General features: G+C 36.7%; 1 protein-coding gene across 2 annotated transcripts in view; it reads right to left on the reverse strand.

The window, feature by feature from the left end:
- Positions 1–349: 349 nt before the first annotated feature.
- LOC131155731 (CLIP-associated protein) overlaps positions 350–26,642 on the reverse strand; it is a 47,258-nt gene continuing 20,965 nt past the window's right edge. Inside the window, exons 4-21 of one of the 2 annotated variants that reach the window (XM_058109095.1) lie at positions 25,587–25,655; positions 25,178–25,343; positions 22,728–22,889; positions 20,498–20,595; positions 18,733–18,807; positions 18,584–18,652; positions 18,418–18,503; positions 18,224–18,341; positions 17,230–17,328; positions 16,789–17,146; positions 14,798–16,602; positions 14,544–14,645; positions 14,016–14,120; positions 13,782–13,856; positions 13,625–13,693; positions 13,445–13,513; positions 4,338–4,439; positions 350–910 (exon numbers count right to left, since the gene is read on the reverse strand). In XM_058109095.1, the coding sequence (XP_057965078.1) occupies positions 749–910; positions 4,338–4,439; positions 13,445–13,513; positions 13,625–13,693; positions 13,782–13,856; positions 14,016–14,120; positions 14,544–14,645; positions 14,798–16,602; positions 16,789–17,146; positions 17,230–17,328; positions 18,224–18,341; positions 18,418–18,503; positions 18,584–18,652; positions 18,733–18,807; positions 20,498–20,595; positions 22,728–22,889; positions 25,178–25,343; positions 25,587–25,655 (3,789 nt within the window). In that variant the 3' untranslated portion in view covers positions 350–748. The remainder of the gene's footprint in view (positions 911–4,337; positions 4,440–13,444; positions 13,514–13,624; positions 13,694–13,781; positions 13,857–14,015; positions 14,121–14,543; positions 14,646–14,797; positions 16,603–16,788; positions 17,147–17,229; positions 17,329–18,223; positions 18,342–18,417; positions 18,504–18,583; positions 18,653–18,732; positions 18,808–20,497; positions 20,596–22,727; positions 22,890–25,177; positions 25,344–25,586; positions 25,656–26,642) is intronic. The other variant, XM_058109096.1, reaches the window with a different exon arrangement.

A 26,642-nucleotide genomic window follows, 5' to 3' on the forward strand; every position in this document is an offset into this window, starting at 1 on the left:
TTAAATCAAATATGTGAATTGTAATAAGATTAAACCAATCCAACCCATTTTTCATGAATAAAATGTACATACAATCCTCCCGAAGCCAACCCTTAACAAGAGGCAAATAATAAGAAGTGTCTAGCGACCAAAAGCTATTTTAGCATTTAATAAATACACTATTTTCTTCCGGAACATGGCAGACTCTGCTGGGAAAAAAAGAAGAAAAAAAAACACACACACACACACACTTGCAGAAACAAAAATGCTCACCTTGCCTTTGTGCTGCAAATGAATTAATCCGTGACCAAAAAATGAAAAAGAAAAAACCCCCAAGAAACATTTAAGGCATGACATGACATGACAGTCGTGGAAAATGTATAATTTACATGCCAACACAAATGAACTAATGAGCTATATACAAGGACAAAGGGAACAAACATGCCTCTCCAAATGCGTCTACTCACATTAACCGCCGAAAATCAAAGAACCTCCACGGATTTCAAATGACAATCCCTATCCCACCAGATTTTCTTCCCCAATACAGCACCGACATTATCATGGAAATGAATACAAATTCACATATTTGTTTCCCACCATGCCCCCTTAAAAGCAACCCAAATGAGAAAAGTGGAAGAGGGAAAGTTAAAATCAAGAGTGAAGGAACAAATAAAACCCACCCCGAAATGCACATTTCACAAAATATACAAAATACACAACAATAAATGACAATAGCCAACAAGATAAGCCCACATTTTGGTTGAAATGACTACTCATGGTTGGCATCCATTGCGGTACCTGTCCGAGCTTGCGAGATCCGGTTAGCATAAATTGTCACCAACCGCAACTGCGTACTGTTTAGTCCCTCCAAATATGGCAAAAAAGCTTTTCCAAGCATGATGTAGATATCTACCAGACAGAACACAACAGTCTGCCACCATACACCAATGTGTATAAATTAGAATAGAAATGGATTAAATGAGAGAACAATTACAAATATGTACATCATTTTGTATTTTTCAGGTGTTCTTGTTTCTCATCAAAATTTGTCCAATGCTCCAATAGCATGATGGATCATATAAGGTCTGCATCAAAGCAGCATAAAAATAAATAAATAAATAAAAACAGTGAAGATAAAATCTGATTTGAGAGGTTTGGATAAGGTTTCAAATGATTGCAGACATAGGGTTGAAGCTCTCATCTTTCTTGTCTTGGTTAAACGAGTATACAGTTTAACTTGAATGTGTTCCCGCCACACGCTCAATCTCCTCCCCTTCCCCCCGCCCCCCACCCACCCTCCTTTTCCTTCATTTTCCACACGTGTGGGGTGCAATATTGCAGAACCAATCATCACATTTTGGGCTTCTATTTCTCCGAGGAGTTCAGGGAAACATAGTAAACCTCCATCTTTAAAATATATGCCTCTAGTGGGATATACACCATTAGGTGGCACCAACACTGGATGACCCCAAAGATTCCAGTGGCATTAATCCCAAATTACACCTACTAAGACTACTAAGTGGTACTCATCCCATCGTTCAGGAGATTTAAGTCATCCCCGAAGCAGTGATCTAGGGCAACATTCAGGGACTAATTTGTTTGTATCACTCCCACAATTGGATGTTTACTAGGGGGATCTTCAGCTTACAAGGATGGTTCATACTCTAATTATGTGAGGCGCCTTTTCCAAGACAAAACCATGAGGTTAGTGGATCAAAATGAACAATACCTCGCTAGAGTTAGGCCCAAGACCATGAAATTTGGTATAAGGGCCAGGCCACCCCAAGGGTAATATCATGTGGAACCCCTACACAGAGGTACTCTGATAAGGGCATCAAAAATCAAACAAGAGAGAATGTCAGAGTCCCACATTAAATGTTGTACTACGAAAATCTTTTACTTATAAGGATGGTTTGGGCTCCAACAATGAGAGGCGCCATTACAAAACAAAACAGTGAAACTAGTGGGCCAAAGCGGATAATACTTCACTAGAGTTGGGCCAAGACCATTACATTTGGTATCAAACTCATCCCAAGGATACTATCATGTGGGTAGATCCTACACAGAGGTGTGGGTCACTCTGACGAGAGTATCAAAAATCAGACAGGTGAGTATGTCACAGTCACACAATGGATGTATGCTATGAAAATCTTCGGCTTACAAGGTTGGTTCACACTCCACTTATATAAGGTGTCTTTAATACGACAAAACCGTGAAGCTAGTGGGCCAAAGCGGATAATACATCACCAGAATTGAGCTTTAGACCATGACCCTTTGCTTAAATACTGCAAAAATTCCCTTGATCCAGTAGCATTAGATTATTTATTCCTACTTTATTGTACACCTTTGCACACTAAATTTAACATAGCATTTTTATCACTAATAAATTAGAAATATAAATAATATACAATACTTACATATATTTAAATAAATTAAATTAAGTAATCTACATAATACAGTAAAAGTAACTTGATATGAAAACAACTAATAAATGAAAAGTCAAACACAGAAGTTTAGTAGTTTCCGAAGATAGTTTTGGTTTGAGAACACAATGATCTTAAATTCCCATGGCACACTAAATAGGCTAGTCATAGCAGGGCAACTTTTATAACTAAAACATGAAACACCAAATACAGTGATCTTAGATCACCGGGACCAGATCAAGCAGCATAAGAATTATTTAATTTTTTGCAGGAATAAGTTTTCGTTGAGTTGAGACTCTTCTCCTTGGTGTTCTTTAAGCTGTGTCCAATTGTAAAGATACATCAGAATAAATAGCTTCATAGTGGTAGAATGGGAGAAAAAATCATAAACGAGCAGGAGGATTTAATATCAAGACGGTGCGAAAAATCATCTCAAAAAATTTGAAACTGTTATTGCAATTGATCATCTTCCATGGAATGCTTTTCTACATAAATTAAAAACCAAGTACTTGACCAGAGAATTATAGATGAAAGAATCTGAAATCCTAAATCCCTCATTCTACGAAATCTGACATACGTAATAGATTTATCTGTCTTGTATGTCAGAAGCTTACAGGATGCTGCAATCCATGTCTTCTGATCATTAAAAGAACTTATTGGAATAACTCAGACCTTTTGAGTTATCAGCTAGACTAAATCCCAAGTGAGCAATGCTCGCACTCAACTATAAAATGAAGACAACCTTCCCTCTTCTAGTAGTGCCAACAAAGTGACAAACAACTTGTGTCTTAAAGTCAGATGTAAGCTCATGCCAATAGTAGCATCATTTTCTTCAATAAGGCAAACGGATACATTTTTACATATCTACACCTTCTGCTAAGGCATAGATACTGCTTCCACAGATTGTAGGCAAGCATTTCTGTTAACCTATTTAAGATAAAAAGACATTACTAAGCAAGGCATTATCTTTCAGGCAGCTCTTCAGTGCACTATGGATTATATCTCCCCTTTTCACAGATTGCACCATTGCAGTATGCGGGCATTCTGAGGAAGTGCTATGTTCAGTTCTGCTTCAGCTAGGATTTTTTCTTACCGGCATGATTTTATCTCCCAAAACATTGACCACTCAGGTTATGGACACTGCATTTCTAGGCAACTCACTACCTAGAAAGCTTAAGTTACAAATTGAATCACAATACTACAAGGAAAAAGTCGCATAGATATAATCCTTGAATTTTCACTCGCTAAATTAAAAAAGGGGTACTGAAGAGATTCTTCTATTTCAATTATTCCAGTCAACAAAAATACACATTTCAGATTGAACAAAAACCATTAACTCCATGTATGCTACACACTAGAATATAGTTCCTCATATCGTGATTCCTCATTAAATTCCAGATTTTTTTGCTAGGTCTTTTTAATCCCTAATCATCATACTGTTGCTCATAAGGTGTTTCAAGTCCTAAGATACTATTATAGATAATCCACATAGCTCTACACGTAGATTTTATCACTTACCACCTCAACCCCCTGCTTTCAAAGTCAGCATCGGCCAAACTCTGAACACTTTTTAGCCATTAAGTTCACTTGAGAACACTAATTAAAATATGGTCTAGCGTAGAGACGAAGTGTATTCATGCATTGAATTTACATGCACATAAAGCACTTTTGTCATTCCCTCATTTGAACAATAACGGGTGTGCACCTAGATAAAGTTCTTGTCCAACCTGTGAAGACATGCTTCTTCGGTTGCAAAAGTACTGCCTTTAAATCATCATCACTATTTTTATGAATGAAAAAACCATGCAAACTCAAATAGACCTCATATAATATCAGGTGGAATGTGTTTTTAACTGATCATGAATTTATTTAACCAAATTAATTACCCATTGGGAAGAAAAGGAATTAGTAAGTCTGGATGAGCCAAATTATTACCTTGCGTACATCTGCACTCCGATTTCCAAACGCATCAAAAAGAGCAGGCAGAAAAGAAGGTAACTGAGCCATCAGTACCTCTTGTGAAAGCCGACCCACAAGCTGAAAACAGAAATGGACCTTAATACGATCAACAACAAAAGTAACACCAAGTTTGAAAGTTTAAGCAGGTATTTTTTGCAAGGAAAAAAAGTCCATGGTGAGATAGAAAAATGAATAACATAGGACAACTGCCAACATAGAAGAATGACACTTAATGTATAATTATAACCACATCACCAAACTGCAAATAAAAAACATCATATTCCAACAAGACAGAAATCAAGGAAACTGAGAATCCCTTTCTTCATGGATCAAGAAGCTGTCAATGATAATTACTTATCAAATTATGCCTCAAAAGCAAGGGCAGCAATTAAGGTAAAGACCACCATAGTATGAGAGTTACATGAAGAGTAATCCACCATAATTTGAGTGTTAATGGTAATTTAGTCATTTAGCATTATTATTATGTGTTTATGTTAATAAGTGTGAGTTAGTAAGGGTATTATGTCTTTGGTATTGTACTTAGCATGGTATCAATGCTGACACACTAAGCCTGATTTTGCTTAGAGTGTGTGGATGATATTGTGATTACTGATAATGATGATCAAGGTATTTGAAGCCTAAAGCATTTTCAAACAAAAGACTTGGGACCATTGAAGTACTTCATAGGTATAGAAGTATCGAGATCTCACACATGAACTGTCTTATCACAGAGGAAGTATGTTCTTGATTTTTAGATGATACGGAGCTGCTGGGATCCAAACCTGTTGATACACCCATGGATCCCAATAGTAAGTTAATGCCAGATATGGGTGATTTGTTGCTTAACCTGGGACGGTACCGGAGAGTTGTTGGAAAGTTGAATTATCTTACAGTCACTCGACCAGATATATATCCTTTGCAACAAGTGTAAGTCACAAGGATGCAGTAATTCGCATTTTGAGATATCTCAAAGGTGCACCAGGGAGAGGTCTCTTATATTAGGATCAGGGCCACACTATACTCATGGATATACAAATACAAATTGGGTTGGATCGTATTCTAACCTAAGATCCACAACTAGACTGTATCTTTATTGGTGGTAATTTGGTGTCTAGGAAAAGTAAGAAACAAATTGCGGTGGTCAGCTGAAGTGTTGAGTCAGAGTATAAGGCAATTGTAAACACTACATATGAACTTGTTTGGTTGAAGAACATGCTGAAAGAACTAGGTTTTCCACATTCTCGACCTATAGAGTTAATGTGTGATCATCAAGCTGCTATGCATATTGCCTCCAACTCCATCTTTCACAAGCGAGCAAAGTGCATTGAAGTTATTTGAGAGAAACTTGTACAAAAGCTCATTACAACTACTCATGTGAAGTCTGAGTTTCAACATGCAGATTTGTTCAGTAAAGCCTTGGGAGGTGCTCGTGTGAAATTCATTTGTAACAAGCTAGAAGCATATGATATATATGATCCATCTTGAGGGGGAGTGTTAATGGTTATTTAGTCATTTTGCATTATTATTATATGTGTTAGAGCCATGTTAATAAGTATGAGTTAGTAAGGGTATTATGATATTTGGTATTGTACTTAGACATATATTATATAAATAGAGGGAGAGACCTATCATTGAAGTTAGGTCTTCCATTTTACCCAATTATTCAACAGAGAATTACATAAATAAAAATAACAACCATCACACCGCCGCTGCCGCCACCATCACCATCATGAAAAATCCAGGAATGTGGGGACACATCACATTAGTTTGCCAAAACTTGGGGCCATATTCCAGAGTCAGTCCCAACCTTGAAAATTTAAGTGCTTAACCATGCATGTAGTGTATCAAGTTAAAATAAGCATTCAAGGATTAACATGTGAAGCATTGTATTAAGACATGTATCATATTATAAAAGGCACCAAGGGAGTACCAGCCCAAGTAAATAAAATATTCATTTAGATGCCATGAACTACTAAATCTAAAAAACCATAGCTCCCAACATATAAAAAATCTGAACATTTTTTATCCACCTATCCTTATGCCTTGTAAGAACATTTACACTCGAAATGATTTTTCATTTCGCTTCCTTCAACCCAAAAAGTAGAGAGGGGGAAAAGCAGAATCACTTTCCCACTCTTTGTGCAAGCCAAAAGCTCCTGAATAATTGAATCTCTAACCTCCCAAGTGAGACCCAAGATAAAGAGCACCGAATCCCATAACTCCCCTGTCCACCTGCAATGAAGAAGACAAACTGAAGACAAACTGTTTCTCCTGCCTCCTTGCAAAGGTAACACTAATTAGTTAATGCTTGTTCTTTGCAGATTATTAATGGTCAAATTCCTTTTCTAACTGCTCCCCATGTCTTGAAACAGCCTCCTAAAGAAATTTATCTGCCCACTACCTCTACCCTCGTCACAATTTCCTTAGTACGATTTCACATTAAAGTAGCTGCCTTCTTTTTTTAATTTTTGTTTTCACTAAGCAAGTAGGTGCCTTCAGTAAGCTTCCATTTCACCTTGTCCTCCCTTTGGCTGTTAATCAGTTTCTTATAAAACTGATTGAAGAAATTAGAAGAAGACTGGATTCCCCAACCTTGAGCATGTCTCGCAAAGTCAACATTCCAAACATCATCATCTGACATCATTATGCAGGAATTCAACAATGTGTTCCCATCCCTAGCCAATCAAAAAAACCTAAGGAGATTGAAGTTTTAAAGATCCCCACATTCTTTATCATGCCAAAAAAAGCAATGTCTTTCCATTGCCAGCTTCAAGCTTGTTTTCTAGTACCAAAGGAAAAACATTGACGTAGGAAGATAATATGTACAAGAGGCATATAAAACAAAAAATAAAAATAAAAATAAAAATAAATAAAGATAAAACTACCAAAAAAAAATTGCAAAAGAATACAGCCAACAAAGCCATCCAAATATGCTCAAAATCAACAAAAACAAAACCACTAAAACACCCAGAAGAGAACCACCACAGTGATGCAAAAAGAAGATGATCCAGTCCCAATCAAATTAGTAGGCAAAGATCAATCATGAAAAATTTGAGCATTCCTCTCCAAACAAATCAACCAGGGAAAAAAGGGGGAAAAAAGCAAACAAAAAAAACAAAAACTGCACACCAATAACCTTCTCCCATCTTTATGCCTTCCAAATCCACTAAATATAATCAACAAGAAAACCTCCAAGGAACTAAGGCACACCAAACAAATACCAAACAAACCAAAAAGTTTATTCTGAAACTCCAAGCCATTGAACAATGAAGAAACAAGTGAAAATGTGACCCGTTACCAGCATAGCACAGCAAACACACATTATAAGGTCTTCTAATCTACAGCAGATTGCTAGTGTTAACTCTTATCAAGAATGGCTAACCTTTAGAGGGTACCTAGCTTTTCACAAATGATTAGCAAGAGGGAAAAGACTACAAGGGTGAACCAATGAAAATAAAGGATTTACATGAGAACATAAGCGAGACCATGGTTTTAAAACCCAGCCAGACCCAATCTAGGTGGACCAAAACCAGTCACTTTTCCGGTACAGATAATTTCAATAAAAGAGATTTGCAGCAAACTGGGGTCAACCCAGCCGGATCTGGCCAGACCGTTAAACTGGGCGGGTTGACCCAGCTCTCGCTAATAGGGGAAAAAATTGGAACTTTTGCATGAGGCTGGTGTTGAACCCAGAACCTCATGGTTGAGGAAGACTGCATACTGCCAGTGAACCAACACCCCCTTGTGATGTATATTATTCAACAACTATTATAAAATCAATTTACCCCACCCTATGCACAACTTAAAACAAATTCTTCTTAATAGTGAATCCACTGCCATTGAATATTTTTTGTTAACTCAATGTGATATTTTACTATTTCATGAATTTTAAGAATGTTTATAAAATGAAAAATATATATAAATTTTATCTAAATTATTTCTAGTAATTAATTTTTTATTATAATTAGTTAATAGGTTATTATAAGTTTAAATACATATTTGTAATATTATCTTTGATGATGATGATATCATTATATATACTATATATAATACTGCCATCACCGATTTGACCACCCGTTGGACTGATGACAAGTCTTGGTTTTAAAACATGTGCAAGACACCCCAAGTCCAAATCCTAACACCCTTCTTTCCAAATAAATATCCTTAGCTTGACTCAATAATGATCCCTGATCCTGTTGTGTCCCACTCATTCAAATGAAGACCACACTTGGGCTTAGTTTGCACCTCCTGTCGCTGATGAGAAGGTAGGTACTTTTCAAAAAAGCAGACGAAAAAAAGTTGATTGATGTTGTAAATGCTGTTTGGCCCTTGTGAAAATGGAGTTGTAGAAAAGAAAAAAATTGATACCAATGTACAGCAAAAAAATTGTAAACCAGTTCATCTTAGGAGACAAATAATTTCGTAATATTTGAAAAAATAAATTAAAAACATGGCACAAAATTATATAGCATATAGTATTTGTTTGGGAAGAAAGGGAAAGGAGAAAAAGAAACAAATAGGAGGGAAAATATGAGGAGAAGAGAAACTAGTTCCCTCCTGTATGTTTGGTTCAAAGAGAGAAACCTGAAGAAGCATATTTTTTTTTCCTATTTGGCTCAACTAATGGAAGAGAAGAAAAGAAATTGCAGTCATTTTACAATATAGGCAATCACAAAAATATATAAAATAATCTTTTTACAATATATATATATATATATAAAACCTTTTTTAGATTAATCCAATATTACTCAAGACCCTAGTAAATGCAGAACAAATGCATATGCACATTGAAATCCATGATCACAACATTTTCAGCCATTTTAAAAAAAATAATCAAACTATATTTATATATATACGCGCGCGGGCACGCACACACAAGAGTTGTGATTTGGGAATTTTTTATTTCGTTACGAGGCATAATACTGTTTTTGCAAAATTATGAGTTGATTTCTCTTCTTTTGTCTCCAAATCTCGACGATTTATGAGGAAAAACAAAGTGGGTCTTTTTCTCCCTTTTTTTCCCTCCACTTCTTTTCTCTTATATCCCTCTTCATGCGAATGAAACACAGGAAGTGGATAGAAACTCTTTCTATTCTCTTCTTTATCTCCACTTTTCACCAGCCAAACCCTGTTAAGGCGGTTTTTTTTTTTGGGAGGGGGGGGGGGGGGGGGAGGGATTAGCCCTTTATCTTTTAAAAGCTGGAATTCCTCAACTTTTAAAAGCTTGCTTGAAAAAGTAGAAGTTAGCCTTTCAAAGGTTCAATAACTATTTATCAATATGTTGCACCCAACTTCTGCTCTCAAAAATGGAAGTTCATCCACACAACCATCTGTCCCAATAACACTCCTCGACTCTACTCCACCACAACCATAGCCATTTTCCGATAATAATAAGGATTTTTAAAGTAGAAAAAGGAATTCCATGCTCAAACACCTAGCTTCAAACATTGTTTGAACAACCAAGTGATATACATGAACTCCTTCCCACCTTACCCCAAAGGGGCATTTGACAAAATTAAGCATTAAGTGCTAAACACTAAATTAACCTTTGAATCTTATTAACCGATTTAGAGGCACATTGAACCCCTTAACCCTGAGAAGTATAACTAGTTTGGTAAACATCTGAATATATAATTTTTTATAAGAACTATAATTTTTAAAAATACAAGAACAAAAATAAAAATGCGAATTACAAGTCCAACGAGTTGAGTCTCTCTCAGGGTCCCTATTCCCACCTATAAGATCACTAAAAGTATTAGAATCTTCAAGAGTTCCAAGCTAATATTACTCAAATTAGATCCTTCACAGGCTGATACCTGGTGATGTGGTAAACTCTGGGGTCATAAATGGAGGTTGATCTGACGATGGAAAGATGACCATCAACTGGCTACCGGGTGGTGCTGATCCATGCCAATCGGAGGAAGTAGCCATATCCAATAGCCTCACCCTCCACTGCTGCCACTTTACTATATTTTCCTAAGGAACCAATAGCAGAAAGAGGCTGATACCTGGTGATGTGGTAAACTCCGGGGTCATAAATGGAGGTTGATCTGACGATGGAAAGATGACCATCAACTGGCTACCGGGTGGTGCTGATCCATGCCGATCGGAGGAAGTAGCCATATCCAATAGCCTCACCCTCCACTGCTGCTACTTTACTATATTTTCCTAAGGAACCAATAGCAGAAAGAGGGCGACGACCAGACCAAATGCCAGCAAGATCAGAGCTTCTGTGGGCAACAACACATGGAATGTTCAGAGGAAGCTATGTGGCTGTGCAGGCTCTTGCACAAAGAGGAGAAGAGAGGAGAGGATTTGGGGATCCTTGTATGTAATTGGGACTTTTTTCAAGGGTAAATGTGTCAAAAAGAAGGCATAAATTTTCTGCTGACCAAATCAGCAAGGAGAAAGCTGCTAGTTCGGTCCGAGCACATTCAGCAGTACCCGTTCAGAGCCCAAACATTACAAGTTCACTTAATATTAGACCATTAAGAGTCTAGCCTCTATTAAGAGGCCATTAAGTGCAAACAAACACCCCTAAGAACCTCTTTTTGCAGCTTGTTTAACTTCTTCATGACTGAGCTAGTTAATGAAGACAAAGGGAAAGAGTAGATAGGTGGATGGGAGCCCAAAGGGTAAGATAAGACTCCCTCAAATAAATAATTTTTTTCTGTTTCCCAACAAGTTTTCCCCCTCAAACTCCTCAGCAATAGGATTCCACATACTTTTCTCTTTAAACTTTGTTTTGATGGGCTATCTCAGGCAAAATAAGGTCGTTGGATGCTTCACCACTCTATCTAAAGCATAAGGTGTTACTGTGTTATGCTGCAGGCAACAATATATATACCTATCCTTAACCCAATAAAAAAAAAAAAAAAATCCAAACTTAACCCCTAGATTTTCTTCATCCCATATCTTATGTAGGATAGCCATACCAAAGAAAAATAAAAAATGGGGATAATAAGTCTCCGTGCCTTAGGCTTCTTGAAGACTTGATGCAGCCTAGGGTACCATTAAGAATTGCAAACCTTGAGAGATACACTTCTTAACCATTAGCGCCACCATTGACCAAAACTCATTCTATCAAACAAAATAAAGGACACATTCTTTGAAGGTGCAATAATATGCCCTTTCCATATTGAACATGCGAATAACCCCTCTTTTGCTGCTTTAATTTGAGCATCAACAACCAAATTAGCATTCAAGGCAACATCAAGAATCTCTTCCACTGTGGTGTATTGACACAGTCCACCATACTCAATCTAAAGATAACAGCTTAGGCATAAGTTTGCCACACTTCTGAAAAGGCTACTAGGACAAACAGAAGAAAACCATTATTCTTGAGACTGTGGACTCCAACTCCAAGTGATCCTTCCAAAAGACAAAGATCAACAAGTGAAATAACATGAAACAACTCTCCAGTTCCCTCAAAACAGCCTCCGACAGTGCTGAAATCTCCTCCCAACAGCCATGAGTTTTCCCTGAATTTGCCTCACAATGAAGAGTTCATTCCAAAGCAATCCCATCATCTGGCAAACTGCGATCCTCCAGAGCCTTCTCCTGCTCCAACATCTCTAGTTTTTTGCAGATCAAGTCTTCCTTTTCCAAGCTCTTGATCATACTCAACCCCCCACCTCAAAATGGTCATATGAGATTTCCCCTATTGAAAAGCCAACTTTCCTTTCTCAGTCTACCAAGTGGGATGATTTCCCTCCTGATGTAGACAACTCCAATTCTTAAAGAAATTTGAATGTATTGACAAAAGAGCTCACAGAAATAGGCTTTGCCAATACAACCAGACGACGCCATAAGTATGAAATTTTACAGTTACAACACTTTCCAGCTATCAGGCACTAGCTACCAACCTACCAACTACACTTAAAAGACACAAATGAGCACGTTGCACATGCAATGCATCTGCCTTACCCATTCTCATCTGCAAATCCTGGTTCCTCTAGATTCTTTCGGTCTTCCACCTTCATGCAGGAACATTCCTCGATATAGCTAAATATTTCTCCCAGACTGCCATCAGAATGAGGAAAACAGCCTAGCAATAACTTGCTAACTCAGTCCCTAGCTTTCTTTTACTACTCGAGCCAGTATTTGGCAAGATCAACCCGCACAAATCTTTTATGTACATAGTCATCCACCAACCTTTCATTCCACAGCATCCTATGATGATAATTGATTCCATGCATTCTCTTATAATCCTCAAAAGTAGCAGTTTCTTCCATCTTAACACCATCAGGAGCAAACGTCTTTTACTCCAGAGCTTTCAGAGTCCTCCCAAGCTGAGAGCAAACCAAACTTCTCAAGGTTCAAAGAAGTGAAAAGCTTCATCGCTGTCAATTTTCAGAAATATGAAGGCAAACTTGACTCTCAAAAAATCAAGCAATTTGCTTTCAAAAGCCACAAATCTGACCTCCAACTCTAATTTAGAATGTCATCAACATCCACCAATATCGTAACATTTTGAGCATTTTGATAAGAGCATATACCCTGTTAGTGGATAGTACTGCATGCTCCATTTCATGACACTGGTTTGGCCGACCGTAGACTCCTACTTTTGACCCATAACATGCTCCTGTATAATTAATAGGGCAATGTTTCTCAACCACACTAGATCTTGAGGCATAAGTTGAATAGCATCTTCATGAGCAGATTTTTTATTCTTTAATGGTAAGGAATCTCAATTTTTTGTCTTAACTATTTAGATTATTCCCTTTTGTACATTAGTAAGAAGTAACAAGTTTGTCAAGTACAATCAATCACTTTTTGTCTATCAATACAACTTCAAGCTAATGCTTCATCAACTTTTTTTATATAGTACATCCATGGACATTTCCCTTTCCTTTGAACCCTGACACCACTATTGACATCAACACTTTTTGTCCATACTCCATAGACTTGGAAACAAATATTCGATGTTAAGAAAACCATACAAAAAACTCCAACAGTTTCAAGACTAAATATTGCGACAAATTCCAGGGCACAACTGCTTAATTTCAAAAATGAAATACCCAGACTACAGTCGATCAGTACCTAACATAAAAATAATGTAGGAAATCCCATGAAGAAAATACCTTTGTTAAACAGTTTATGCAAGTAACAAGAGTCTTCTCATCTTCAGTCACCAATAAAGGGACAATAACCTACATCAGCAAACAAGAGCATTACAAAGAAAAGATTGAGAAAGAGGACCAAGCTAAAAAACATTTACATATCCCACAAATACTAACACGAAAAATATAATAACTACGTACACTCAAGCATCTGAAAGGATCATACTGAGACAACACAATAGTCAAGCAGTGTTCTGCTTCATTTGCAACCTGGAAAATGGAAAAAAAAAAAAAAATTAAGCATAAAAAAATTACAAAAAAAATTAAAAAATTAAAAAAATCAACTAAACAAATTTACTTTGGGAACAATATCCTTCGTTACATGAAGCAATTTTTCGATCACAATCTCAACAGAATCGTCCATGGCATCTTTCTGGAAAGATAACATGAAAAAAGGTTATTAGAAAGAGAACATTCAAGAAGATCTAAATTCCAAAGAGTTTAAGTCTCTCACATGAATATAAATGCCAAGTCAGACAAACAAAAAGAAAAGCATCTCACTACGAACCCCCAAAAAAGGGATGTAACAGACCTGGTTCTTAAGCATTTCAATTATCAAAGAGAGAGCAAGTTCCCGTATTGAAGAATCTGAATCATCCAATACTTCAAGTACAACTGTCAAAATCTGATTGAAGTACTGCAAAAATTGCAATAACCAATCAACAGCCCATATCCCAAACTCGCAAAAACCAACTAGAAACACATTTCTTCCATCATAGTACTCAAATCGCTGTATAACAAAAACTTCCACATGCCAAACAATGCCTAGTCGGGTGGTAACTAAAAAATAAAATAAATCCAATGAAGAATTTTAACTACAATGCTGCAGGGCACAAAATCTCATTGAATCATCATTAATTGATTGAATTTATGCAAAATCACATGTAATATTTAACTCTACATGAATAAAAAATTGTATATCTCTAAATTAGCTTGACCAAAACGCATCAACGGAGATCCCAAAGTCAAAAAGGATGCATCAATCCATGAAATTGATAGCACTTAACTATGATACCGAATCTCCACAGAGAGAGAGAAACTAAATGGAAATTAACTATACCTTGGTCCAAACTGAGTGATCATTAGCAACAGAAGTTTCAACTAACTGCTGAAGTGCACTACGCTTGCTTCTGGTAGGATTCTCATCATTGTCATTGCAAATCTACAAACAGAAGATAGTAGATGAGCCCCATAAGGTGTCATAATTCATAATTGATTATCATAACCACAATAAGGGAAATAATCAATTTTTACATAATTATAAAAGAGAATAATAAATTATAAAAGAAAAAAATTCTATGTTGCAGAGCTAACCAGGTGAAGAATTTGAGGAATGCTAGGACCAGTCTCCGGAGTGGATTTGACCTTCACTGCCGTAAGTTTTAAATGATTAAGGTCCATTTCAGGTGCAGCTTCATTATCAAACCCAAGGTCTCCAGCAATACCACGGTGATCCTGATTGATCAATCCATTGAAGTCCAGCTGTGGAGTAGGCAAACTCTCCAAGTTCACACTGCTGTCCACATTTTCCAGACCAGTCAGGGATCCCATGTTTTCATCAATGGTTTTATTTGAGTGATTCAGATCCTTCAGTTTGGAACTAAGAATCTCAGTGCTAGAACCTATCTCAGCATTCTCATACAAATGTTCCTGCACTTCGCCAGAAGTCGTATAGCCAGCACTGCCAGTGATCAACATTGGTTCTTGCACAGAACTCCACTTCCTGCCACCATCTCCATCAACAGAACCAGCAGAATACCTAGCAAAAAAATGGCTTTTCTTTGAAACTCCAATGTATCCTTCTTCTGAGGATGTTCCAACAACATCAGATGGATCATAAGAAGATTTTGACCGCTGTCGCTCTTTCTTGTTCTGCAAAAAGTTCATTAGGTCCACTTCTATACGAGGAGTGTACTGCTTAAGGGCCCGTCTCAAAGAATTTTGTTCTTCAACAGATAAACTAAGAATAAAACTCAGGACAGCTGTTGAATCAAAGTGAGAGTAAACAGATATAAAGCATGTAATAGATGCTTCTTTCAGTTTCGTATTTTTATCATGGGCCAATGGCGTCAGCTTTGCAAGCCATAACTTTAAGATGCCACTATTACCAGAGCCTTCAGAATTCACACCATGCTTGTTAAAGGAACTAATCGCAAATTCAATAACAGCCAATTTTGCCTTTGGTGACCGCTGTTCATCAAGTGAACGGAGCAAAGCAGGTAACAGGGAATCTATACCATAAGTTTTGCTAACAATTTCTAAAGTTGTGGAGCAAGGTTGTCTGACTAATTCCTTCGGGTCAATTAACCGTGAGAAAACATGGGGTAAGATCCTTTCCATATAACTTTCAAATGGCTTTCGGCAGGATGGAATTATGTCCGCAAGTGTTGATAGAGCTGCCTGTGCAACCTTATGGTGGGGATCATCCAAATGCTGGAAAAACAACTTCATAACCTTCTCAAAACTCTGAGTAACTTCTTGAACTCCTTTTGGGCCTTGCTGCAGTAAAGATCGAAGATAATTAAAAGCACCAACCCTAGCAGACCAATCTGAACCTGAACTGAGTCCCTCACTCAAGGCATCATTGAGAGACGCTGGACCATCCACGTAGCTTGGCATATCACCAAGTGACAACTGGCTATCATCAAAACTCTTTCTCCTGCCAGCAGACATTCTTCCAGCTACATTCTTTCTCAAAAGTGGCCTCTGAAAATTTGGAATGTAGCTGTTCTGAGTATCTCTAAAAGTTGAATCTTTATAGGGAGTATCCAAGTATTGCCTCTCAATGTGAGGGTTCATATACCGCCTATTATCCTTAATGTCAGTGTTTTCTTCAATGGAGCCTCTTTCTTGCAGTCTTTCAGGCCCTCTTTTAGCCGAGTATGATGAAAGTGCTGACAATGGCTCACTCGCAGCACTACTGCGAAATGGTAATTTACTCGAGTCTTTGGAAGCTTGAATTTGAGTGATGATATCAGATAAAACCAAACCACCATTTCGGTTGCCAACTTTAGCAGTACGAGAAGTGGTCGACTCTTCAGCTAATGAGTTTGCAAGACTATTTGAAGCAGGGACAGCAAGAGGGAATGGAGGATCACGAGATGATGGAGGGTCAACTCCTGCACTAGGAGCAATAAGAGAAAAATTTAGCTGTTCACATATTATTTTTAAGCTTAATAAAGTAGAATTTCAAATCACTACTAATGTGGATAGTCATTCCTCACTACATCAATGAATGTCTTCAAGGAGATACCCAAACAATTTCGAAATGGAATGATAATATGAAATGCAAAGTCATTAAATACCTAGATCCAAACTAGATGATCGAAGAGTTGAAGGATTTTGCTTCTCAGATACATCCACACCTCTAAGCATGCTTTCAATAGCAGTGACCTTCTGTTTGCTTGCATGCAGAACACTTTCTAGACTACGTTCACTACCTTTACCGAGAGACTTTGCCTGTGATAAAAGCAGTCCAGAAGAGAGAGATGTCCCAGAGGGTAAGCTTGAACTTCTGTCCATTGCAACAATTGCAGAAGTTCCATACCCAGGTAAACTTGAAGGGGCGGATGCTTGAGGAGTAAATGACAAATGTGTACTTCTCTCACGAAGAGAAGGAGAAGCATGTCGTCTATGTATCCCACCATCCTCGTCATTTATTATCTATAAGGAATGTTCACATCAATCCACAGTTTTCAACAACAAAGGAAGGAATAAAGTTCTTTTGTCAGAAGAAAAACAGGTACCCTTTGAATAACTGGATCAAAGGATGAAAACAAGCGCCGTGAACGCTCTGGCCAGGTCCTTGCAAACATTCTGTAGCAAGTTCTTGCAGTTGATCGTACCTGTCCAATTCCAATGTGTCAAGCATATTTTGATGAACCTATATCCAAGTACCAAAAGACATGATCACTTAATAATTTTATTAATGAAAAGTCACTAATTTCTGTTATCGACCTTTGAAAACCTTTTAACCATTAACAAAGTTGTGCAACCCCTGAAACAAGTGTAAGAATAATAAAACACCCATAAATGTTCACCAGCATTTCAAATGAAAAAGGAGAGGAAAACAGATACTCAATTGCATTGAGTGGCAATTGCCCTCCCTCACCCATTTAAATTTAATCTTTTGCCTGCAACTCCACACATCTTCAGACATCAAACTCAAGGTCTCTGCAAGAAAACATGCTTCACAGACTCAACATCCAACAATCCCCCTACTTCCTCTTTCCTACCAAAGTATCAATGTTCCCCCAATATCTAAACCTTCTGGACCCTAAAATCAATAGAGGCTCCTCAATTCAACTTTTCTCAACACCTCTTTCAAACTCTTTTAAGTTTTTTCATAAACTTAAAACCCTCCCATCCCCTCACAGAACAATCCCTTCAAATATCCCTAACATAGGGAATGAAAAAAAACAGCGATCCATCCACATGTTCTCAATACGAACCACTTAACCTTCTTAGGCTCAAGGAATAATAACCTATCGTCACAGATTCTTATAGGTAATTACAGATTCTTCTGTGGTTGCTGTTACTGCTAACTTCTGAGCTTAATTGCCGCATGCAGCTGTATGTTAGAGGGAAAAACAAAGGATAGCACCAAAAATGCACAACTCTCACCATGCAGGTATGCACAAAGGGCACAAAAATAACTGATGTGTGCCTAAACCCAATGGGGCAGCAGACATCGCATTGTCACAGATCATCATAGAAAAGAAGAACCCAAATAAGAAATACCTCACTCATTGCATCCCCGACACAACACTTTATAAGATCTTCATACAAGTCAGCTGATCGCTGTATTTCTGGTGCATCTGCCCAATATTCTAGTATCAGAAGCGCATATTCACAGCACCTGCAAAAGAGAAAGCAAGACAACACTAAATAACACATAAAAAAGGTCATCTTAGGGAAAAATAGACTAGTTATACCTTGCACGGAGAACCGCACTACGGTCATTCTTTGCACAATCAGCTATTCGAATAAGCACACGGGCAACTTTGCAGTTACGCAACATCTGGAAAGCCAAGAACAATGCAATGACGTAGCATATTTTTTTCTTATTATAAAAATAGCCAAAGAGGTCTTACACATTACCGTTTTTATACAGTTATCTGCAGACTCTGCAATTACAAGTACGGTTATCACAACAAGCTTGAAAAGGACCTGAAATTTGCTTCAAAGTCAGAATCACTTCTGAACATATTTACCACTGCAATATTTAACAGGAGGAAAATAAACTTAACTGGAATGAACATCTCAGCACACGTCTCAAAATCTCCCAGGAGCTCCTTTGATAGAAAGCTCAACAGATGGCAAGCCTAGAAAGCCGAAGGTGAACTTAGGAACAGCTATACCCAACAGAACAACGCAACAGAAACAAAAACAGGAAAAAAAAAAAAAAAGAAACACACACACACACACACCAGTAACAGCAACAAAGAAAGGCACTCTACAGACATCAAGGATAATCTTGAAAGGCAGAAACGTTTAAAGAGAGAACAAACAACATACAACAATCAAGGTTGATATAGCTATGTTAGAAGTAAAAACTCCTAAATCAGCTCTTATACCAACAAAAAATTGAAGCACGCAAAAAAAGAGTGTAGCGGTAAGTTTTTTAGAAGAAGCATGATCCCTCGCTTTTCTTTAGAGATGAAGCAAGCATTCAATTATCATTTTCTCTTTTCTAGAACTTACGGTAATAAAATGCCTTTTCATTTTGGGTATTGTTTTTCTGTGGGGGTTGGATCAAGTGGCTGAATTCAACTAAAGCATAAACTATTAAATTTTTAAGTGTCTCAATGTTCTCTAGCTTAGTCAAGTTTTTTTTCCTTTTTTGGATAAGGAAAAAAAATTAAACAAAAGAAAAATGGTAAAATAATAGGATATGATGATGTCTGAAAGCAACAACCAAATAAATTACAAAAGAGCTGCCTTCCAACCCCTTTGAATGTTGAACAGTGATAAACACCACCACCACCACCACCACCCTCAAAAAATAAAATAAAATAAAACAAAATAAATCCAAATTAGTCCCAGAAGATGCTAACACAACTCTATCCCATAACAGACTAGAAGGTGTTGTGTGACACTTGAAGGTTCTCACATTCCTCTCTATCCAAGGGTCCACAAGATATTGAAGGCTGCACCACACCATAAAGCACAGCCCTTCCTACTTCAGCCAAAACTCCAATGTCTCACAAGAAAAAGATCTCCCACATTCTGAGGTGCCCCCCAAGCTTCACTGAAACAAAAGAAAGAGCGCATCACAGAGGTGGGTCGCCACATGATAATGGAGGAAAAGGTGAAAGTTTGTTTCATTGGACTCAGGGCACATCAAGCATGTATCAGGACTTAGAAACCTATACATCTTCTTGTCTATAACAAATCATGTGTGCTTATTCTATTGAGTCACAATCCATATAGAGGTTCAAATCTTAAAAGGACCTTTGCCTTCCAAATGATGTGGTCCCAATGGAAGAAATTGGGAGAAGGGATTTTTGAGAAGAGGAGGAAAAAAGGGTTTTGAAGAAAAGAGACCTGAAGAATCACTCTCCCAAACCCTCTCATCATCCCCATTGAAAGGAACAGATCCAACACAGTAAGCAAGGTAGTAAGCTTGTCAATCACCCTTTCATTGAGATACCTAGAAAAATGGAAATCCCACAAAAGAGAGCCCCCTCAAAAGAAACGAAAGAGATAGGTGCGTTGTAAAGAGCTTGCATAAGATTCAAGTCTCAATAAAATTGCAATTTGTCACAATCACAAGCGGATTGTATTTTCTCAAGCTTCTCTACAAGAAGCATAACACTGCAATTACAGAGACATAGAATCACATAATAATTATTATTCAAATACATGTTCATCATAATACATTCCCCAATGAATTTCAAGCTTCATGCTGACACCAAAAGAATTAAAATTTTACTATTTCCAAATTGGTGTCCTTAGTGCACAAGAATTTTTATATATTCTGGAATTCGATTAAAAAAAAAAATTCCAGCACACCTGCTTTACTATGCTAGACCTTCGATCTGACAACTGTGTGCTTAATGGGCCAACAAGTTGCTTTAGAAGTCCACGGAAACAAGGGTAGTCAGCAGCACCTGTTATCATAAAATGAGAGCAACAGATAAATTAATATCTCCTCCTTAACTAAAATACTAAGCCTCGTTACATTTTCCAATCTAATTTTCTTTTCTTTTTTTAGTCAGATTCATCAACAAATATGAATTGACTAGGGAAAAAAAAAAAGGACAGAAAGTTGTGCAGTCAAATGCTTTAGTGATTCAAAAAGTTCACGACATGACAAAAGCACCCATACAATTAACTCAAACACTCCTCAAGAGATCACACAGTAAAAGCGACCTGGTATAAGTGGCCCTATAAAATCACATTCTCATTTTGTACTGTAGACTTTTTACAGCCTTCTTCCACAATCAATTCAAGGATATGGTCACTGGGCGGTTTAGGGAGTTTTCTTGCAATCATTTTATTCACACTTGATTCATTCTTCTATCCCTCTCGTTATCTGTAATTGGAAAGCCAAGGTTCCCTCTTATGGCATAGGCTATTGTTTTTATTAGGTAGTTTTTCTTAGCATAGTTAAAAACAAACAATCTGCTTCAGATTAGGAGGCATATAAGTCCTAGTCTCCTGGTGTGTGATGTACTTCAGTAGGGATGAGTCACATTATCATTTTTCCTTGTATTATTCAGCAGCTTGGAGCCTCTGGAATAAGTTTTAAAGCTTTTTAGTGTGTTGAATGTGCCTGAGATTTTTGGAGACTTTCATATCAACTTCTTACAAAGACTTAGAGAGGTGTAAGGATGTTAACAGAATGGGGTTTTGTGCAGTCCATGTGGTATTTTGGGGTGTATGGTTGGATGGAGAGGAAAACTCATATTCTTAGTGCTCATTCTGTGTCTTTTGCTTGGGACAGAATGTTCTCTTTGCTTCTCTCTGGGATTTATCTGGTTATTTTAATGGAATTTTTTCTCCGACTTCCAGCACAGTTGGCTACGCTGGCTTGCGCTTCTTGTATTTTTGGTTCTCTTCTTGTTTTTTTATTATAACTTTCCTCCTTCATTTAGAAGAATGTATTATCCTCCTTGATGTGCTTCACCATTTCTCTCCTCTTAATATGCTTCCTTTTTCATTAAAAAAAATCTTTTTCATTCAAAAAATCATTAATGAAATGAAAAGAAAAGAAAATGCACAAGATGCATTCCAAAAATAAAGCCAATATGAACATCCATACAGAACAAAGGAAGCCTAGCAAATCATCAAGGTCCATGACCAAGGAAGCTGAACAACTCAAAAACCATAAATACAAGAACAGGTAAAAGCAAACAAATAAAATATTCACTTATCCCATTCCAATACTTTTCGGGAAAAAAGAATAAAGGAAAGGGAAACACGCTGGCTTCATCCCATAATGTTTCTTATTTTCTTCATTCTATGAAAAGGAAATAAAAAATATAAGTCCCTCCAAACATGCAACTCAGGTTTGAAACCTTCACTCAAGAACAAAACCTTGCACAACAAAATGCCTTAATAATTGAAGATGAAACAAGTCGCGGATATCAATTCAAGCATGGCTCTATAACCAAAAGTATAGTAATTCTGGCAAGGGAAACAAATCATCTCCTCTAGTTGCAAGGGTAATACTATCCCCTGAAGTTGCAAAAATTCTTTGATGAATAATTTCATTGGCTCCATGATAAGCTTGATGTAAGGTCCATATATTACAAAATATAAGAAGAAAGAATAGCAATGGTTAAAGTAGCTCACTCAAAACAAAATTCTTTATGAGGAACTACAAAAACGTTCGAGGAGAAATGTACAATGTTCTGAATTGACCATAGCGATATGATCACAACTGAGGTTTGACATCAACTCTGCACGTGCACATGAGAGCATGAATATTTTTTCAATAACTTCCTTTTTTAGCACAAATAGTTGATATGAAATTCCAAAAAAATCAAATTCTTTTAGGGCTGGAATGCAGGTAGGCTAGGTGAACCATCTTTTCAAAATAATGGCTCTTTTTTCTTTTCCTATATGATAAAGTGCAGCTCTCCAACCCCATCAAAAGTAGCCTAACTTAGAATACATTTTAAATTAAAAATGAAAAAAAATTATAATAATCTGAACTATCTCATATAAAAAAAATAAGATAATCTAAATCTTATAATAGGAAAAGGATAGAAGACAATGGGCAAGGGGGAGAAACAACCTCCATAAACCAGACCCTCAACTCTCTGCATGGCGGCAATGCGGACAGGCCAATCTTTTTCTGGCACAAGAGTTGAAGCAATCTTCTCAAATTCCCTAACAAGTTCCTTTTCTGAATAAACTTTGACAGGTTCTATAGGTTTCTCAGTTATATCGCTCTCCCCTGCACAAGTGAAAAAGCAAGTTAACATCAACGATCATCAACGATGCGCACTATCAGTGCATTAGCAAATCTCCGAAAAAGGTTAAAAATTCAACTCAGTACACAATTTAATAACTTACAAATGATTTTATTATAGACCTAAACTTTACCAGTCAACAGTGGGGAGTACATACCAAAATAATTACCAGTACTACCCAGGCAATGTATTTCAAATGGAAAAGTACTCCAAAATTCAAAATATCACGCCAACAAAGAATAACAACTTTTAAAGAAAATTGACCTACACAAGCACACCAGCATCTAAAACATGCTGCATTAAAGCTAACAATGCATATACAGAAAGAAAAATTAATTTTATTTGAGGCACAACTATTAGCAAAAACAAATTGCAACATGGATACTCATATATGAAACCTGTCTAGTTGAAAAATACCTTTTTCAAAAACAACGAATATGACAAGCATGTTGAAATCAATTTTATAACAATTGCTAGCATAATTAGTCAACACCTATAATCTATAACCCCATAATCTTTTTGCTCTTTTTTTTTAATCAATAGGCATTCCAGATATCTAGAGTCAAAAAATGCACTATATTATACAAATATTTGATTCCAACAACCATGTAGAAGAACAACAGAAACTGACAGTGAAACATCTATTTGAAAAAAAAAACTTAAAAGCCAATAAAGGGAAAAAAATACAACAGTAGGCATCAAAATATTATAACTGAACATATAAATAGCATATATATGGTAAGTGCGGCACCATAGACCAGAAAAAGGTGTTAATCAAATCAAACAGCAAAGCCTTTTTTCCAACAATATGGATTTGTCGACATGAATAATTTCCCATTCGGCTCTATTTAGGATTACCACTACAGTAACATTATATTTTACTAAATATTTTTATACTATATCTTAACCCACGTTCTTATTGTTATCCTCTTAGCATTTACAGCATCCTCCACATCAATAAACACATGCTTTGATGCAGCACCAATTAGCAAGATAGCAAGGAAGACAAAGAAGAGTTAAGACAACATTTGAGGAAAAAAGAAAAGAAAATTTAATGAAATGGAAAAACACTATTAAGGTTCTCAATGTTCAATCTTGTAAGCTACGCAAAATTAAAAATGAAGCCTTTATACAAGCTTTTCCACTAAATCTAAATAAGGTAAAGAAGAAATAATAAAAGAAATACCAATTACAAAATAAACCCTGAAATGTCTTCATAAATAATATCAACAATTAAATAAAATAGATTCACAGATGTCTTCTCTCTTTCTACATCACACTTGCCTTAGTGCATCCTCCGTAGCACTTGTCCAAATTAACTAGAATGGTTCTCTCATCACCTCTTTAGATATCCAATGTGCAATCATTTCCCCTGCCACCTTTTCTTGTATTGTCAAACATCCATCTTAATATTCTCATCTGGCAAACTCATTCCATCAGCATACTCATCTTAAATTGCATGGAATTCCTTCCAGCTTAACAGGTATTCTAGGATCAAGTAACAACCCTTGTAGCTCATGAAAATAATCTTTTTTCGATACCTCCAGCCCCTCAGTGTCAACTATTGCATCATTTCCCAGCCTACCATCCTTAAGAAGACAAGGAAAACGTAAGGGTGGTTTAATACATACACCGCATGTAAACCTATTGTGATAGAGACAAGTTTATATTTATTAAACTACTCGATATAGTTTCATTGGTTTATTAATGAAATGAAGGTACTTGAATTACTGTTGATCTAATACCTTTTAATCTCTTGGTACCCTTTAATGAATTCTCTTTTTTTTTTGGCTGATCAAAAAAATAAATATCTTTTAACCTCTTCAAAAATGTTGTTGATATACTTAAGATAAACAGATTGGTAGATATAACCTCTTAAAAAATATTATTGATATACTTAAACAGATTGATAGGCACATATGAAGACCAACTAAAATTTAAAACACAGACACATGACAAGCATAGACTTGGTTTAGCACCCATTGGTGCCCTTTCACGAATTCATTCTTTTCACTGATAAAAAAAGCGAAGTATATATGCATATGCATTTGCATTTCAAATAAGATGTGGGAAAAAAAAATCATGTGTCAATTTCTTGACTCGATAAAACAGCTAATCCTTTGTTTTTGATGAGTCAGCCATGCTATGTCATATTTGTTTTAGCCATGATATTATAAAAAACCCTGACAAGGCTCCCCTCAATCCCATGAAAATAGATTGTTCACAAATATTCAGATGTATTAATACTTCTTTTAAGTGTGAGCACACTAACCTCCAAAGAGAGAAATCTCACGAGTGGAACTCTTGGCTTTTGGACTGCTTTTCTTTGGGTTAATACTGGCAGGCTTCATATCACCAGTTACAAAATTACCCAAAATTCCATCTGATGATCGAATCTTCGGTTCAATCCTCTCTAGCCTGGCATTAATGTCTTTTACCTGCATTGTTATAAAAACATCAGTATTTTTAGCTGCAACTGAATGTGGCAAGGTACAAACATTGAGTAATTAAATCAGCTCAAGTAGGATTAAATTTTAGGCTTTGAATTATAAAATCAACTCATGTAGGATCAATTTTTTACTGTAAATTACACCAGCTACATAACTGAAAGTTGAATCCAACAAACGCATTGGGAATGAAATCACAGATTAAAAAGGGAATATTAGCAGTTTGAACATCACCAGAGAAGTAGGAAGGTGATGCCGCTGAAGTTCATCACGGAACTGAGATCCAGCCTGTGTATACATCTCCTGCAGGGGGGCAAAATAATACTCAAATCAGAGAAAATTCTGAATTTAGCAAAGAAGGATATAGCTAAAACTTAAAACAATAATCACTGAGAGCACTTATGCAAGGTTAGAATTCCCAAAATGCAACTGCAAGACTCCAACTGACAACACCATATCCAACACCTCATTTATACTATTCAAGCACACATCAAACCTTCCACAACACTAACATGAGTCATTAATAAAATAGCATAAAAATAAACATACTCAACAAAATTGTGATACAGAATTCCAAACACTAAAAATCATTTCATGAAATGTTCACATCACTTAAATTCACATTATTCAAGAAGGGTAAACCCATTAAGGTCTGAACACGCATGTTTAAGCATCAAAAACCACCATAAGAGCCACAAGGCAGAAGACTAATATGGTTACAGGTTGGACTAAAACTGATGAATTTTAATGGAAAGAAGCTGGTTTCAAACTTGCTTTGGGGTAGGAGTTGATATTTGGCACCTCTTTGGGCAGTTAGTGCAGGCTGTGTGTTCACTGGAATGGAAGCCTTTATTGTTTTGTATGTATTCTTCATTTCTCATTTTGAGAATTTCTTAACCTCATCATCTTATATTATTTTTTTCTAACTAATAAAGTGCTTTTCTATATGGAGTGAGGAAAATCATTCTGAAATTCCTTAGCCAACACGCAAAAATCACTCGCAAAAAGTGCCACCACCTATCGCCCTTTGCTCTGCCAGGAATAAATACTGAAAATTTCTTACCTTTCCACCCCAAGCCTAACTCCAAAAACAATCCCACCTTCATCCAGATAATTGATAGCCAAAACCACGTGATACCCTTGCGCATACATCAAATCCCCTTTTCCATCCAACTGAAAACCAACAATCCATCACTGAACCAGGATGCAGCCTCTTGCAAAACCTAACCCACCTGTTTCAAACAACATTATTCTCAACCACAAGCAAAGACGAAACCCCCCTGCTCTTGT

This window comes from Malania oleifera, chromosome 5, assembly GCF_029873635.1.
Source record: "Malania oleifera isolate guangnan ecotype guangnan chromosome 5, ASM2987363v1, whole genome shotgun sequence".
Taxonomy (NCBI): domain Eukaryota; kingdom Viridiplantae; phylum Streptophyta; class Magnoliopsida; order Santalales; family Ximeniaceae; genus Malania; species Malania oleifera.